At 40.5% G+C, this 18,023-nt stretch overlaps 2 protein-coding genes across 2 annotated transcripts in view; one reads left to right on the top strand and one right to left on the bottom strand.

Moving 5' to 3' along the window:
* Window positions 1-14,661, bottom strand: part of LOC130240460 (plastin-1-like) — a 53,076-nt gene extending 38,415 nt beyond the window's left edge. The window contains exon 1 of the mRNA XM_056471982.1: window positions 14,426-14,661. Within this exon, the coding sequence (XP_056327957.1) occupies window positions 14,426-14,495 (70 nt within the window). The 5' untranslated portion in view covers window positions 14,496-14,661. The remainder of the gene's footprint in view (window positions 1-14,425) is intronic.
* Window positions 14,662-15,596: 935 nt separating this feature from the next.
* Window positions 15,597-17,746, top strand: LOC130240455 (carbohydrate sulfotransferase 2-like). Its single transcript, XM_056471968.1, has one exon. It carries the CDS (start codon window positions 16,123-16,125, stop codon window positions 17,515-17,517), a length of 1,395 nt encoding a protein of 464 aa, XP_056327943.1. The 5' UTR covers window positions 15,597-16,122; the 3' UTR covers window positions 17,518-17,746.
* The last annotated feature ends 277 nt before the right edge of the window (window positions 17,747-18,023 follow it).

Here is an 18,023-nt window from a genome sequence, read left to right as displayed (position 1 = left end):
TGGATTGAATATAAAACAATTGAGTTGACCCCCAAAAATTAATAAAATAGTAATTATTGTGTTGTTTTAAATAAGTAGGTTGAACAAACAGTAAATTTCATTCACTGTTGAAAAATGCTGGGTTGCACACAATTCTTTCATGTTGTCCCAACACAAATAAATTAAGTTAACTTAATTGTCTTTACAAAGTGGATTGAACTTAAAACAACTGAGTTGTCCCTCCAAAAAAAACGTAAGAATTGTATTGAACATAACTCATTTTAATTTTCTGAGTGTTTTTTTTTTTATTATTGTATGGTTTGTTAGGAAAGGACAATATTTAACCCAGATACAACTATAAACCAGATACTATCTATATATATATATATTTAAAAAAAAAATTAAATATTAAGAATATTGCCTTTAAACTTGTCCAAATTAAGCTCTTGGCAATGCATATTACTCCTTTTGAATAAGTTTTGATATATTTATGGTTGAAAATTTACAAAATGTCTTCATGGAACATTTACATAATATTTTAATGATTTTATGGATAAAAAAAATAATTATAGACTATTTTCAACCATACATTGTATTTTTGGCTCATCCCACAAATATACTCATGCGACATAAGACTTGTTTTGTGGTCCAGGATCACATAAGTTTACTTGTAACACGCACAACCATAAGCATAATTAATCTGGAAGGGCTCTTTGATAAAAGTGAAATCAGCTGATTAACCGGTCTTATAACTGGAATGACTGGATATGGCGCATGTGCAGCGATCACAAAAAACCTCATGATACCCTCCTGCCCCGCAATAAGACTTTATCAGTTGACCTGAGGATCAGGAAGAGGGAATCACCACCCATAAAACAATAGAACAAGCTGGAAAATATTATTCTACCACCAGTCACTCCTCTGTACTGTTAAAGGGATAGTTCACCCAAAAAAAGAACATTTTGTTATCATTAAGTGCGTTATTAGTTCATTGCACTTTGCAGGAAATTTGTCTTAGACTCAATCCACATATAACAATAGACAACAAAGTAAAGTAAAAGTACCATAAAGTCCAATGCAATAGTTACAGGTATAAATTATGTCTTGTATTGCTTACTTCTACATAAAGAAACTCTGTATCGCTTCTCTGATGGCATTCATTTTTTACACTGGAGATAAAACATGGCCAATTGTAAAAACCAAGAACTCATACATTGATTGTTGATGACTGACATACATCAACTTTGACAAGACATGCAAGTTTTGCCTTTGATTGAACTGCAGGTTCGCCATACCCTGCACACATATAACTGCTTAATAAAAAACAGCAACATGAGATTTTGAAGTGTTAGTATAAAATATAGTCTTGGATGTTATTTTGAGCAGAGATAGTCAATGTGAGCTCACTGTACGATCACTGACCACCCCAAGATACTTGAAGGTATCCACTTGTTTGATTACATTACCATGGATATTTACTTGACTGTAATTAACCGGTTTTTTACTTTTTAATTTCTCTGATTATCATTTCCATCTGAGTATTTAATAATGGCATTTGGTCTCATGAAGACTAAATCAATCATCTGTATAAATTTAAGCAGGATAGGAGAGAAAACATAACCCTGAGGGGCACCTGTGCTAGTTCATTTAAGATTAGACATTGTATCTGGTAAAGTTTACCTCAACACACTGATTTGTGATTGTGTGATTTGTTAAGAAGAAAAATAGCTACCTAATAAACAGATTAAGGATAAGCTTCAACAACTTGTCCAGTACCCACATAGCAGACAGGCCCAAATGTGGCCAAAATATGGCACTGCTGACGTGTTGCCGGCATTGGCATGCATAATGTCAGCCGAATGTAGGCCATGCATGGCAATGATGGCACTGCATGCATGGCAAACTACATTTGGGCCAATTGTGAATTGGAGTTGTGTGGCCCAGGTCAGTGTAGCAATATCCAGGCAAGATTTTTATTCTCTCTCTCTCTCTCTCTCTCTCTCTCTCTCTCTCTCTCTCTCTCTCTCTCTCTCTCTCTCTCTCTCTCTCTCTCTGAAACATATGTAATGATTATAATAATAATAATAATAATAGATTTATATATGAGTCATTGAAACAAGCTATAAAATGAGAAATAAAGAAAATGAGAAATATACCTAATGCATGAAATACAAGTGAGTTAGATGTGGGCTGGATCTGGGCTGACAGTGGTTGCTTTTATTTTTCAGAAATGGTTACAAAGTTCCATAATTAAAAAATCCATTTGACCTGAACAAATATGCATTTTAAATGTGCATATGTGCATTACCAAATATGCATTTTAAATGTGCAAGCATGCATTAACAAATATTGTTTATTTATTTAATTCATTCATTTTGTTTTCGGCTTAGTCCCTTTATTAATCTGGGGTTGCCACAGCGGAATGATCCGCCAACTTATCCAGCACATGTTTTACGCAGCGGCTGCCCTTTCAGCTGCAACCCATCACTGGGAAATTATTTATTTCAATTTGACTTTAAATATATAATAATAATAATAATAATAATAATAATAATAATAATAATAATAATAATAATAAAAACTGACCCCAAACTTATGACTGGTAGTGTAGTTTGTTTCAATTTCAGTGCTATGTTCATTTTAATTCATTTAGTTGATGTTGTTCAGGCAACTAAAATAGCGTTCACACAGTTGCGTGAACAATTCTAGCTGTCATATTTTTCTTTGGCTTGTGCATTATTGTTAAATAAACACATTTTAAGAATTGAGATTTATTGTGATTTATTTGTTAACATGGTTTAGGTGTCATTAGGCTGGGTTATGGCTCAGTTTTGGGGTTTCTGGTTAAAGGGTGGTGTTGATATGGTTAACTTATGGCTGAGAATCGGTACCAATAATGAACCTCTTTTGGCCCAGATGAGGGCCAGTTAAGGGTGAAAAATTGGCTGAGATTTGGGCCGGTTATGGCCCATGTGTGGCGCTTATCTTTAATCCAGTTATGGGCCACTTCAGGGCTGTCCTTCTTTGCGGTACTTGGTCCGAGGGAAAAGGTTATTGTGTGTAATAAGGAAAAAAGAAACGCTGCAATAATTTACTTTCTGCACTTAAAAACTGAAATTTTGTCCTAACTGCAGGACACAGTCCCAAAATCACATGATATTTGGCAGCTCCATCAAGGGTTGCATGCAGAATGTGCTGTTACAGCCTGAAAAGCAAATGATGTCAGGGTTTCGAGAAAATCGATTTGTTACTTTCGTCTCCGCTCTCCCCTATTTTGCATTGAAGAATCGTTTCTTCGAGATATTGATGCTCTCAGTTTTACTTGATTCGTAATTTACCTTACACCCACATTAAGGAAATGTCATTTTATTAAAGAACAAACGTTATGCACTTTAAAAATTCAGTGTCATTTAATTTCAATAAAAGATGTGATGCTTGATTGACGCTTGATTGTGCTCGCATGCACCCTCTTGTGGACATAGAAGGCAATAGTACTTTTCCCTATAACATTATTGCCTTGAGTTTGCTTATCCGCTTGTTAAGTTGTGATGCTACTCATTTGAATTGAGAAAATATTAGTTAATGACCTCTATTTAGTCATATTACACATTAAAGTGAATTTCATATAATATCATGTTGTACTTAACAGCCTCTGGACTTGCCACTAATATTTTAACAATTTCTAAAAAAACGAATCACTTTCTGGCCATCGGATATCAAGCATGGATATACAGTCAGTATTATTAGCCCCCCTGAATTATTAGCACCCCCCCCCATTTTATTTTTTGTTTAACGGAAAGATGATTTTTTTTCAACACATTTCTAAATATAATAGTTTTAATAACTCATTTCTAATAAATGATTTATTTTATATTAAATAATATTATAAATAACTTTGCCCTGATGACAGTACATAATATTTGACTAGATATTTTTCAAGACACGTCTATACAGCTTAAGTGACATTTAAAGGCTTAATTAGGTTAACTAGGCAGGTTAGGGTAATTAGGCGAGCTATTGTATAATGATGGTTTGTTTTGTAGTCTATCAAAAAAAAAAATTTGCTTAAGGGGGCTAATAATTTTGACCTTAAAAAAATAATTAAACTGCTTTATTCTAGCTGAAATAAAACAAATAAGACTTTCTCTTGAAGAAAAAATATTATCAGACGTACTCAGAAAATTTCCTTGCTCTGTTAAACATCATTTGGAAATTATTTAAAAAAGAAAAAAATTCAAAGGGGGGCTAATAATTCTGACGTCAATTGTATGAGTGTATATATATATATATATATATATATATATATATATATATATATATATATATATATATATATATATATATATATATATATATATTGTGATCGTGATTTTCAAAAGTATTACATCCCTTGTAAATGTTTATTATTTTCATTTGTTGAGTCTCTGCATACAGTTTGATAGAGTGATTCGACTCGGAAGCTGCTTCGCGTGACTTTACACTTAACAAGCAGATATTCAAGAAAGAAATTTGGAAATTCAATTTCGTTTTTTGGCCATATTGACAGTCCTAACTTGTTTCTTTCTTCCTTTGAACACAAATAAATAAATAAAAAACTAATTTGTTCCTACTATGAATGTCAGTAGCTGCTTTTCCCCAACATTCTTCAGAATATCTTGTTTTGTTTTCAAAAGAAGAAAGAAATTCAGTTTAAAACCACTTTAGTGTGAGTAAATGATGAGGAAGTTCTCACTTTTGGATGAACTGTCTCTTTAAACGCACTGGAGGAGGAACAAGAAACCTCAGCTGACAGATGTTTGACAGCAGGCCTTCATGTTTTAAACATGACCCTGCACAATACAGCATTTGTACAAAGTAAGACGATGTAAGAAAGAGGGGAAAACAAACAATACCCCATTTCTTGATTAAACCACTTCAAATAATTAAAGGGTATACACGGGACATAAACTAAAATAATATGTTGGAACTGCTATAATAGTATAAATAATTAGTGAAATAAAATAAAATAGTTCATTCATTATTCATTCATTCAAAATTATTCATTCATTCATTTTCTTTTCGGCTTAATCAGGGGTCGCCACAGCAGAATGAACCTCCAACTTAGCATATGTTTTATGCAGCGGATGCCCTTCAAGCCAAAACCCATCACTAGAAAACACCAATACACTCCTATTCACATTCATACATTACAAACATTACAGGAAACCCACGCGAACCTGGGGAGAACATGCAAACTCCACATACTGTAGAAATGCCAACTGACCCAGTCGAAGCTCGAACCAGCGACCTACTTGCTGTGACTGCGCCACCGTGATGTTTGTTGCACAACAAAACTAACTGATAACTAATTGACAAACACACTACAAAAGTAACAGGAAAAAATAACAATATCATTAATAATAATAACAATATTTTTTTTAAATAAATAACGAAATTAACTTATGTTTTATGTTAGCCATCAAAAAATAACCATTGCTATAGTTACTATAAATAATGTGTTGAAGAAAAAAAAAACTGCAAAAATATAAATAGTTCAAAACAAAAATTGTTTATTGTGTACTACCAACAGAAAATGAAAAGTTACTATTAAAGTTCCTTGCTTATTATGCCAGAACGAGACTGTAGTTCCTATAACACTATATCGGCCTAGAAAATAACAACTTACATTTTTTGTCTGCCTTAATACACAATGTACCCACATAACAGTCAAGCTTCAAAGAGAAAAATTATCTAAACTCTTATGTTGTTGTTGAGCCAGATGCTAATGGTCTAATCCAATTCAATGACTTGTGCTAAGCTAAGCTAAACATGCTCTCAATAGACCCGGAGATCAGCTGAATGAATTAAAAACTTATAAAACTCAACTAGGAGCATCACGGGGGTGCGGTGGGAAGCACGATCGCCTCACAGCAAGAAGGTCGCTGTTTCAAGCCGTGGCTGGGTCAGCTGGCCTTTCTGTGTGGAGTTTGCATGTTCTCCCCGTGTTCGCTTGGGTTTCCTTCGGGAGCTAAACTGGCCATTGTGTATGTGTGTGAGAGTGTGTTTAACTGTTTCTCAGTGTTGGGTCGTGGCTGGAAAGGCATTGGCTACATAAAACATATGTTGGATAAGTTAAATATACACTAATACATTTTAGTATGCTAATTGTTATTGTTTAATACTACTACTGCAGCTGAAACTCAATAAGTTATACAAAATACTCAAAACAATGCACAAAACATGACATATTAAATAACATATTAAAATAATGAAATAAAACAACAGACTTAAGTAAAACACACTACAAAATTAGCAGGATTATAAATTAAATAACTTTCATTTTATATTGTAAATGTACAGATACTATATATATATATATATATATATATATATATATATATATATATATATATATATATATATATATATATATATAATAAAGTATAATAAGTAAAATAAAATGAAGAATCACAAAAGGATGACCTTATGATTAATTGCTGCATATTTATGTTTACTGGACTTTCAAACCTCTATGAAAAATAAGGATTTCTAAAAATATATATTGCTACATGATTAAAATAAAAATGGTATCGTGCAGGTCATGTCTTAGATCTGATACGGAGAAAACGAATAAAAGTAAAAAAAAAGAAAGAAAGAAAAAGAGGAGATTGGAAGATCATCATTAACACACTTATTCAAGCCGAGTCAGTAAAACAAGCTCTTAAAATAGCACACATTATCAACTTACCACTCACAAATCTCCTCACTTCCTGTTTTTAAGAGATGCAGTCAACAATTGCCATGGACTAAAATATCTATGAGCTATCCATAAAAAAAAAAAAAAAAGTCTGTTCTCCTTATGTTAAAGAAGCGTTCTTTGGAAAATATTTTGGATGAACCAACAGGCAGGAAAGCGTCCGTTTCGAGGCCCAAGAATGTTTCACTGATACCCAATACAGCACTGACTCCTTTAAGAGGCTCATCAGCCTTGGGGTGTCCACCTGCATTATTGATTGCTCTGAAAAGAGGATCAGTTTCCACATTTCCTACGTCCTTGCAACAGGATGTAGGTTAAGTATGACAAAGATAATTTCCTTGTTTTAATATAATTAGCAAATTTTCTTAATTAAAGTTAGACTCTTCTGTAGTTACATTGTGTACAGTTTAAGTAAAATTAAAAGTTGCTATTCAGATTCCTTGATTGTTGTGCCAGAGTGTAGTTCCAAGCAAATAGCAACTTTCATTTTTCATCGGTAGTTCCTATTGCTATATTGGCCTATAAAATAGCAACTTTCATTTTTCGTCAGTAGTTCCCAGCTATATCAGCCTAGACAATAGCAACTTTCATTTTTTTAATCAGTAGTTCCTATAGCTATATTGGCCTAGAATATAACTTTCATTTTTCATCAGTAGATCCTAGTTATATCTGTCATGGATTGGTCAGGCTCTCACGACCCCCACTCACGAAGATCACCATCACCTGACTTCTAATGAGCACACAGCTGCATCACATTCACGAGCACCAGATAAAAGCACAGCACTCCAGTCGCTCATTGTCCGGGCTCGTCTCGACGAAAGCGGACAACTGAGCGACCACTCAGCGTAGTCATCCTCAGCTAAAACAAACGATTTACTTACCTGTTCTCTTTGTATTCCTCCTAGTCTTCCTGGTCCTCCCGAATCGTCCTGTCTTCCAGTCCTTCCAAGTCTGTGTCATCCTCTGTCAGCTGTATCTGGTGTGTGCTGTCCATCCTCGTGTATTCCTGTTACCCAGCCACGGAGGAAAAGACCCCAACATCATTCCTGATCCTCCTGGCTATCCTTCATGTGCTCCTTGTTGTCATTTAATAAACACCCTAACGTTTCCTTACCTCTGTCTCCTGTCCGCTTCATAACAGAAGCCCGGACCCATAACGACGACAACATGAGCACCCCCGATCACCTTCAAGAGCTGGTGGACCAGTTGAAGCGGATTCTACAGCCACCAGCTCCACTTTCCAACGCACCACCAGCACCGAGCACTTCCGCCTCCACAGTTTCTTCTTCGGCCCTTCCTTCCAGTCCCATGGCCCGACCAGCGCCCTACTCAGGCGGAGCGGGGGAGTGCAATGGTTTTCTGTTACAATGTTCCCTCATATTCGAAATGCAACCTTCTCTATATCCCACAGATAAGTCGAAGATCGCCTACATCGTATCTCTACTCTCTGGACCTGCACTTAAATGGGCTGAGACGATCTGGAACCAAGCCGGGCCGGTCATGAATTCCATCACTACCTTCACGGAGTATTTCAAAGAGGTGTTTGGACGTTCTGATGGGGAAGTAGCCGCTGGAGAGCAGCTGTATCATCTAAAGCAAGGTACTCTATCTACACAGGAATATGCTCTCCGGTTTCGCACTCTAGCAGCTGCAAGTGGATGGAATGAGAGATCGTTGTTGACCACGTACCGGCTCGGCTTGGAACCCACTCTCCGAATCCAACTGGCCACATTAGATGATACAATGGGTCTGGAGAGATTCATCCAACATTCTCTCCGATGTTCCGATCGTCTCCGTTCCTATCAACAGGACACCATCACCCCCTCGTCTGCACTCCTCCAATCGCCTGAGTCAACAGCCTCTCCAGAACCAGAACCCATGATAATAGAGTCTGGAAGACTGACATCAGCGGAACGACAGAGGAGGCTGACCCGGGGTCTGTGTCTATACTGCGGTGTCAGTGGACACACCCGTATGGAGTGTCCCCTTCGTCCCATTCGGACTTCAGTGAGTGTATTCAGTACGAATATTGAACAATGTAAACCACTTACTACCACCGTACAAATAACTACTGCCTCTATTTCTCTCCTTGTCACAGCCCTCATCGACTCCGGGTCAGCAGGGAACTTCATCTCCCAATCCCTCTGTCGTCAACTCCACCTCCGTACTGAGGCGTCCTCGCATATATACCAGATACAACCGATAACCCAGTGCACTCGATCTTCGACCCGTATCCATCGACAATGCGAAGACATCCTTCTTCAAGTGGGGTTGTTACATCAAGAGAGGATTCAATTTCTGGTTCTGGAGGGTGCAAATATGGACATCATTCTAGGGCGCCCGTGGCTGGTGAAGCACGATCCCATCATCTCTTGGGGCACAGGAGAGATAAAGAAATGGGGATCTGGATGTACACCTGCCTGTTTTCCAAATCTCCCTCTTCAAGGTCGGAACCCCATTTCTTTGTTTGCAACATCGGTCGAGAGCCCTCCTGAGAAGCAGTCTATCCACATTCCTAAGGAGTACAGCTCCTTTCATGATGTCTTCTGCCCCAAGAGAGCTTCCCAGCTACCGCCGCATCGGCCATGGGACTGCGCGATCGACCTAGTTCCAGATGCCCAGTTGCCAAGAGGTAGGATCTACCCGCTCTCGCTTCCAGAGAATCAGGCAATGGAAGATTACATAAGGGAAGCTCTGAGTCAGGGGTACATACGTCACTCAAAATCACCAGCCGCCTCAAGCTTCTTCTTTGTGGCCAAGAAGGACGGAGGGCTGCGTCCATGCATCGACTACAGGGTCCTAAATAACGGTACAGTAAAATACCGATATCCCCTTCCTCTGGTACCAGCCGCTTTGGAACAGCTCCGAGAAGCTAAAGTCTTCACTAAATTGGACCTCCGCAGCGCGTATAATCTGATAAGAATACGTGAGGGGGACCAATGGAAGACAGCATTCGTGACCCCTACTGGCCACTATGAATATGAGGTCATGCCTTACGGTCTGGTCAACGCCCCCTCCGTATTCCAAAACTTCATTCATGAAGTCCTCCGGGAGTTTCTTCACCACTGTGTAATAGTGTACATAGATGACATCCTCATTTACTCCCGGAGTGAGGCCGAACATCGCCAACACGTTGCGGAGGTCCTACACACATTGAGAGAACATCACCTCTACCTCAAAGCGGAGAAATGCTCATTCCACCAGAAGTCGATTCATTTCTTGGGATACATCATTGACCAAACCGGTATACGTATGGATGGGAAGAAAATTGAGGCTGTTCTATCCTGGTCAGAACCCACTTCCATTAAGGAGCTCCAGAGGTTTCTTGGGTTTGCTAACTTTTATAGACGGTTTATCAAGGACTACAGCAGGATTACATCACCTCTCACTAATCTCCTCAAGGGTAAACCCAAAGGACTGGAGTGGACCAAAGAAGCAGCCGCAGCCTTCCGCCTTCTTAAGAAGGAGTTCACAAGGGCCCCACTCCTGACTCATCCTGACCCAAATCTTCCTTTCGTGGTGGAAGTGGACGCATCCACCACCGGCGTCGGGGCAGTATTATCTCAACATCATGATACACCGCCCCGACTGCATCCCTGTGCCTATTTCTCTCGGAAGTTGAGCCCGGCGGAGCAGAATTACAGCATAGGAGACAGGGAGCTTCTAGCAATCAAGCTAGCCTTGGAGGAGTGGCGTCACTGGTTGGAGGGAGCCAAACATCCGTTCCAGGTGATCACAGATCACAAAAACCTCCAATACATCAAAGAGGCCAAGAGACTATGTCCACGTCAAGCCAGATGGTCACTTTTCTTCTCACGTTTTGATTTCTCCATTTCCTATCGTCCAGGACCCAAGAATCTAAGAGCAGACGCTCTCTCTCGTTTACACGAGCATCACGATCATGAAGAACTCCCAACGAAGATTCTTCCCGAACACATCTCCATTTGTCCGATCACCTGGAACGCTCCTCCAGTCGTTGCCACTCCGGAAGCCCCTGCTCCGCCGGGATGCCCTCCTCATCGGCAGTTCATACCACCTGAACACCGGGTAGATCTGATCCACTCCTTACATACCTCGCTAGGCACTGGACATCCAGGGATCAACAATACTCTCTCGCTAGTATCCCAACGATTCTGGTGGCCAAACATGGCAAGGGATGTGAGGCAATATGTTCAGGGCTGTAAGGACTGTGCCCAATCCAAGAGCCCACGTCATCTACCCGCTGGAAAGCTCCATCCCTTGCCGATTCCGAACCGTCCCTGGTCACACCTAGGAGTGGACTTTATCACTGACCTCCCTTCGTCAGAAGGTAATACCTGTATTCTAGTCATAGTAGATAGATTCTCAAAGTTTGTCAAACTAATCCCTCTGAAAGGTCTTCCCACAGCCTTTGAAACTGCCGACAATATCTTTAATCAAGTCTTCAGGTCATTTGGTATTCCAGAAGATATTGTGTCGGACAGAGGTCCACAGTTCATCTCACGTCTATGGAAAGCCTTCTTCAAGCTCCTAGGTGTGGCCGTCAGCCTCTCTTCTGGATATCATCCCCAAACCAACGGGCAGACAGAGAGGAAGATTCAGGAGGTGGGACGGTTCCTGAGGACCTTCTGCAGTGGTCACCAGAACTCCTGGAGCCAGTATTTGGGCTGGGCAGAATATGCCCAAAATTCACTGCGGCAACCCTCCACCGGACTCACGCCATTCCAGTGCGTCCTGGGCTTCCAACCACCGCTCTTTCCCTGGGATGGCGAACCATCTGATGTCCCCGCAGTGGATCACTGGTTCCGGGAGAGCGAGAGAGTCTGGGACGAGGCTCATCAACATCTGCAGAGGGCAGTCCGTCGAAGCAAGGTAACCGCCGATAGGAGAAGGTCTGAAGAACCCAGATACACACCCGGACAAAAGGTGTGGCTATCCACCCGGGACATACGCATGCGACTGCCCTCTCGCAAGTTAAGTCCCCGATTTGTTGGTCCCTTCACCATCGTGGAACAGGTTAACCCCGTCACCTACAAACTACAATTACCCTCTCACTACCGTATTCACCCTACATTCCACGTATCACTCCTGAAACCCTATCACGATCCTGTTCTTCCCTCCACAGAGCCTGACCACGAAGAGGAACCCCCTCCTCCACTGCTCCTAGAAGAAGGAGCCGTCTACGCAGTGAAGGAGATCTTGCGTTCCCGACGTCGTGGTGGCCAGTTGGAGTACCTGGTGGACTGGGAAGGGTACGGCCCCGAAGAAAGGACATGGGTTCCCAGAGCTGATATTCTCGATCCTAATCTCATGGTGGAGTTTCATGAGAGCCACCCTGAGTTCCCAGCGCCTAGAGGCAGAGGGAGACCACCACGGCGTCGGAGGTGTCGGCCCTCAGGAGCGGGCCCTGGGGAGGGGGGTACTGTCATGGATTGGTCAGGCTCTCACGACCCCCACTCACGAAGATCACCATCACCTGACTTCTAATGAGCACACAGCTGCATCACATTCACGAGCACCAGATAAAAGCACAGCACTCCAGTCGCTCATTGTCCGGGCTCGTCTCGACGAAAGCGGACAACTGAGCGACCACTCAGCGTAGTCATCCTCAGCTAAAACAAACGATTTACTTACCTGTTCTCTTTGTATTCCTCCTAGTCTTCCTGGTCCTCCCGAATCGTCCTGTCTTCCAGTCCTTCCAAGTCTGTGTCATCCTCTGTCAGCTGTATCTGGTGTGTGCTGTCCATCCTCGTGTATTCCTGTTACCCAGCCACGGAGGAAAAGACCCCAACATCATTCCTGATCCTCCTGGCTATCCTTCATGTGCTCCTTGTTGTCATTTAATAAACACCCTAACGTTTCCTTACCTCTGTCTCCTGTCCGCTTCATAACAATATCGGCCTAGAAAATAGCAACTTACATTTTTCATCGGTAGCTACTAGCTATATCGGCCTAGAAAATAACAACTTTCATTTTTTTTTCCATCGGTAGTTCCTATAGCTATATCGGCCTGGAAAATAGCAACTTTCATTTTTCGTCAGTAGATCCTAGTTATTTCGGCCTAGAAAATAGCAACTTTCATTTTTTTGTCAGTAGATCCTAGTTATTTCGGCCTAGAAAATAGCAACTTTCATTTTTTTGTCAGTAGATCCTAGTTATTTTGGCCTAAAAAATAGCAACTTTAATTTTTTGTCTGTAGTTCACAGCTATATCGGCCTCGAAAATAGCAACTTTCACTTTTCGTCAGTAGTTCCTATAGCTATATCGGCCTCGAAAATAGCAACTTTCCTTTTTTTCATCAGTAATTCCTAGCTATATCGTTCTAGAAAATGGCAACTTTAATTTTTTTCAATAGTAGTTCCTACCTACATTATATCAGCCTACAAAATAGCAACCTTTATTTTTTGTCGGTAGTTCCTAGCTATAGTGGCCTAAAAATAACAACTTTCATTTTTCATCTGTAGTTCCTAGCTATATCGGCCTAGAAAATAGCAACTTTCCCTTTTCGTCAGTAGTTCCTATAGCTCTATCGGCCTCGAAAATAGCAACTTTCCTTTTTTTCATCAGTAGTTCCTAGCTATATCGTTCTAGAAAATAGCAACTTTAAATTTTTTCAGTAGTAGTTCCTACCTACATTATATCGGCCTAGAAAATAGCAACTTTCGTTTTTCGTCTGTAGTTCCTATAGCTATATCAGCCTAGAAAATAGCAACTTTCATTTTTCGTCGGTAGGTCCTAGCTATATTGGCCTAAAAAATAACAACTTTTATTTTTCATCGGTAGTTCCTAGCTATATCGGCCTAGAAAATAGCAACTTTCATTTTTCATCTGTAGTTCCTAGCTATATCGGCCTAGAAAATAGCAACTTTCATTTTTCATCTGTAGTTCCTAGCTATATCGGCCTAGAAAATAGCAACTTTTATTTTCCGTCGGTAGTTCCTAGCTATCTCGGCCTAGAAAATAGCAACTTTCATTTTTAGACCGTCTTAGTACACAGTGTAACTACATAACAATCAAGCTTTAAAGAGGAAAATTATCAAAACTTTTTTTTTTTAATTTGTAAGATGCTAATGGTCTAATCCAATTCAATAACTTATGCTAAGCTAAAAGTGATCATCGCCAGACCCAGAGATCGCAATGGATTAAAAAATTGCAAAACTCAGCTAACTCTAGGAGAGTTGTAAAATATACCTATTTACCCCCAAAAATGGAGTGTTCCTTTAAGAACGAACAAAGAATTGGTGTAATTACAGGATATAAATATACACTAATAAATTTTAGGATGCTGCAATTGTTTTATACTACTACTGCTTAAACCCAATAAGCTACTCCAAATACTCAAAACATTTGTGGATAAACTACAGTAAACTAGCTCAACTTCTTGTTAATTTAAGTAAGGATTAAGTTAGAAGATTTTTAATCAATGAGGCGACAGCACTATCTACTGCGCCATTGCATCGGCCAATAATAATAATAATAATAATAATAATAATAATAATAATAATAATAATAATAAATAATCAAAGAAAGAAAGAAAAGGCTGTTTGACAGATAATTTTCCATGTCATTAGCGGCATAATATCAGATTACAGTATAACTAATAACCTGTGATACACATATAGAAAGCATTTGAAAATGGACTTTAACCACACAGAGTTCAGTAGATGCCACACTGATGAGAAAAATGTCATTACTTTGCAACGAAATTATGAAGCATAACATTTATCTCACCTGTAATTGTATTATTTTGTCTTTTGGTCCACAAGAATATCCTATGGAGTCCTCTGGTGACGAGTGCCATGGCTTTCTTCTAGATAACTGAAATATCAGACAACAATCCACAGATCAACAGTAGCTACAACCTGCTTGAAGATCACACACTGATCAAGGCGAATAAACTATAGTGGTGAGTACAGCATCACCGCCTTCTAAAGAATAAAGTAGAAACAAAGACAGAGAAACAAGTCTGTATTGCCCAAATAGTGTTCAGTCTTTCTGTGAACAAACATTCCCACAACCCCACACAATACAACTTTCTCTAAGTTGCCTGAAGCAATGACTGTGGCAGAACTCCAGCCTAATGCGCTGCTGCAACTGCCTAATGTATTATCCAAATCTACTTTCACAAACACAACCCGAGACAGTCAAGAATTTTACTTTTTTTCCCCCTATACCAATCTCTTATTATTGTTCATTAATGTTTTAATGGAAAGTAATAAGCAGAGAGAACAAAAACAGATAATGGAAAACGACCAGCAAGTGGCGCTAGCCGCTAACGTTAACTAGCAGTTAGCAGAACAGGCATTGTTTGGGTATTTGTAGTGAATTAACTATCACTATGTCATTGTTCTCAAATTACGTAACACATTTCTGCTTACACTGATTTTAAACAAACAATCGTTGTTTAATACATGGTTTGCAACCTTTAAAACGAAGGGAATCCCCACGAGCAAAGGTTAATTAAAAAAAGCACACAACTACATCAGACACTATTTTATCATATAGACAGCATTATATCATATAGACAGTATTATATCATATGATCAATATATTCATATATAAAACGAAATATTAATGTAAAATAAGTATAACACTTGCCTTTAAATCTTGCTCAGCTAAACAGTTAAATTTGACACTTAAGTGTCCTATATACGTCTTTAAAATGTATAGATGTGTATAGAATTAGAACAATTTCATATACCTAATTTTTCAGACAAACCCGTGCACTTTAATGGAAAACATCACACTTTATTATGATTTATAGTGCATTATGTTGCTATGTAGCAGTCTATGTGAGCGAGAGCTCTGACTGATGTTGAGAAAAACCAATAGCGTCATGAGAAAACGCCAAGACGCTCATCATTCCACCAATCAGCGCATACAGGAGGCGGAACTTTTGCTCCCTTTGCTGCCATTGACTTCGTGCAGTACCAATTAGTTATAGCGTACGCCCGGACAACAGAGGTACCACTCCGAGGGGAGATGCCTTTTCTTTTGGTTCTTTCGTATTTAAAAGGAACTACGTGATTTCGTGCTGGCACTCAAATGGTCGCGCACGCATCTATATCGCCATTTTAGCCCAGCTCGTGGCCCGGACGAGCTGTGATAACGGGATGAATCCCCCCGCCGCTTTTCATCGGTAAGCAAACGAAATAAGCTTGACTTTGCATTGCAAACCCGTTATATATATTACGAACGGCATCCGCTGCCTCGCATCCGAATGAAACCCTGCGCATTGCGGAGCGGTTTGTTTTCATTTCGTCTAGTGTTTTGGAGCGTCGGGCATTCCCTCCTCTCCCACGCACCACCTAATCGATAATCGATTGCATGGGCTTGGGGCAGATGTCACGCTTTCCTCTATGCCATCGTCGGCGCGTGTGATTCTCCGCAGCTGTGTTTAGGACATCCCTGATTCGCCTGTGTCATAAATGAAAAACAAACCCTACCCTCTAAAATTCACACCACCATGGGAGAAGAATGCTGGCTTTGGAAGGAAACACAAGCCTTGCGCGAGGAACCACACCAAAATAATAGCCAACCCAGGGATTGTGATGAAAGTGCTACGGCGGAAGAAGATCATCATGTTTCTGGCCTATTTTCTGCTGGTGGCTTTAACCATGCTGAACCTGGCTAACTACAAATGGACCAAAGAGCCACAGCAGTGCAATCAGCCAATGCAGGGAGTGAACTTCCAAAGCAGATCTGACATCCGCTATCTTTATAAAGCCCCGCAGGTCAAGAAAAGGCAGCTGGTGTATGTGTTGACCACTTGGAGGTCTGGCTCCTCTTTTTTCGGGGAGCTCTTCAACCAAAACCCTGATGTGTTTTTCTTGTATGAGCCTATGTGGCATATTTGGCAAAAGCTATACCCGGGGGACGCCGTATCCCTCCAAGGAGCAGCCCGGGACATGCTAAGCTCCCTTTACAGGTGTGACTTCTCAGTTTTTCAGCTGTACAACAGCCCCGGAGGGAAGAACATAACCTCATTGGGACTTTTCGGGGCCGCCATCAATAAAGTCATCTGTTCCTACCCCTTCTGCTCATCCTACAGGAAGGATGTGGTGGGAATGGTGGACGAGAAGGTCTGCAAAAAGTGTCCTCCGCAGAGTCTTCAGATGCTAGAGGAGGAGTGCTTAAAATACAACACCATCGTGATAAAGGGAGTGCGCATTCTGGACGTCAACATTCTGGCGCCTCTAATGGAGGACCCCTCGCTCAATCTAAAAGTCATCCACTTGGTCCGAGACCCACGGGCGGTGGCCAACTCCAGGATTAAATCAAGACACGGACTCATTCGGGAGAATCTGCAGGTGGTGCGCAGCAGAGACCCCAAGCTTCGACGTGTGCCATTCGTGGACCCCAACCACAAGATGAACAAAAAAGACGGTTCAGATTACCACTCCATCGGAGCCATGGAGGTGATCTGCGAGCAGATGTCCAGAACGCTGAAAACTGCTCTCCACCCGCCCAACTGGTGCAAAGGCAAGTACATGACGGTGCGCTACGAGGACCTGGTGGAAAACCCAGTCAGATCTGTTAGGAATGTTTATCGATTTGTGAATCTTTCAGCCAATCACGACATTGAGATCTTTGCCATGAACATGACAACAGGACCCAACGCCTCTACCAAACCTTTCATCGTGTCCTCAAGGAACGCCACGCAGGCGGCCAGCGCCTGGAGAACTGTGCTCAACTATCAACAGATCAGACAGGTGGAAGAATACTGTCAGCATTCCATGTCTCTGCTGGGATATCTACGTGTTCGCACGGCCGGCGAGGCCAAGGATTTGAGCAGGCCATTATTGACAGTGCCCAAAATATAAATCACCGCCAAAGACGTTTGATGTATTTTTTTTTCTTGCATTCGTGCTGATCACAGCCTGATACTCGTCCTGTACAAACTGTTATTTATGTTATGCTTAATGGCTCAGTGGAATGTATCTGTTTGCATCATACCGTGCACAGCCACGTACTGTATGTTCGGGACCAGAATGTCATATGTGCATCACCACATGTTTGACCAAATAAGAGAGAAAAAAAAAAACAAGAAAATCCTTTTGTGTACGAAGTGTTATTGCTCATTAAAGCTATGCCAATATATTTATTTAATCAAAGTGTTTACAATTGGCATTCACTGCTTTCAGGACTGGCGAATCTTGCTTATTTTCTTTTTAAGATAGAAATATGGAGTCATCAGAGATGTGCTCCAGTTCTTGTAGACTTTTAGCATACTCAGAAAGGGGTCATTCCAGTTATGTGGTAAATATTCATGACTGTATTAATTTGTGGGATTAAAATTGGATCCGAGTATAAGTATATTAAGTGGGTT

Source organism: Danio aesculapii, chromosome 2, assembly GCF_903798145.1.
Source record: "Danio aesculapii chromosome 2, fDanAes4.1, whole genome shotgun sequence".
Classification (NCBI taxonomy): Eukaryota; Metazoa; Chordata; class Actinopteri; order Cypriniformes; family Danionidae; genus Danio; species Danio aesculapii.
Note: the sequence above shows the minus strand (reverse complement) of the source record. Positions and strands in the feature narration are given on the sequence as shown.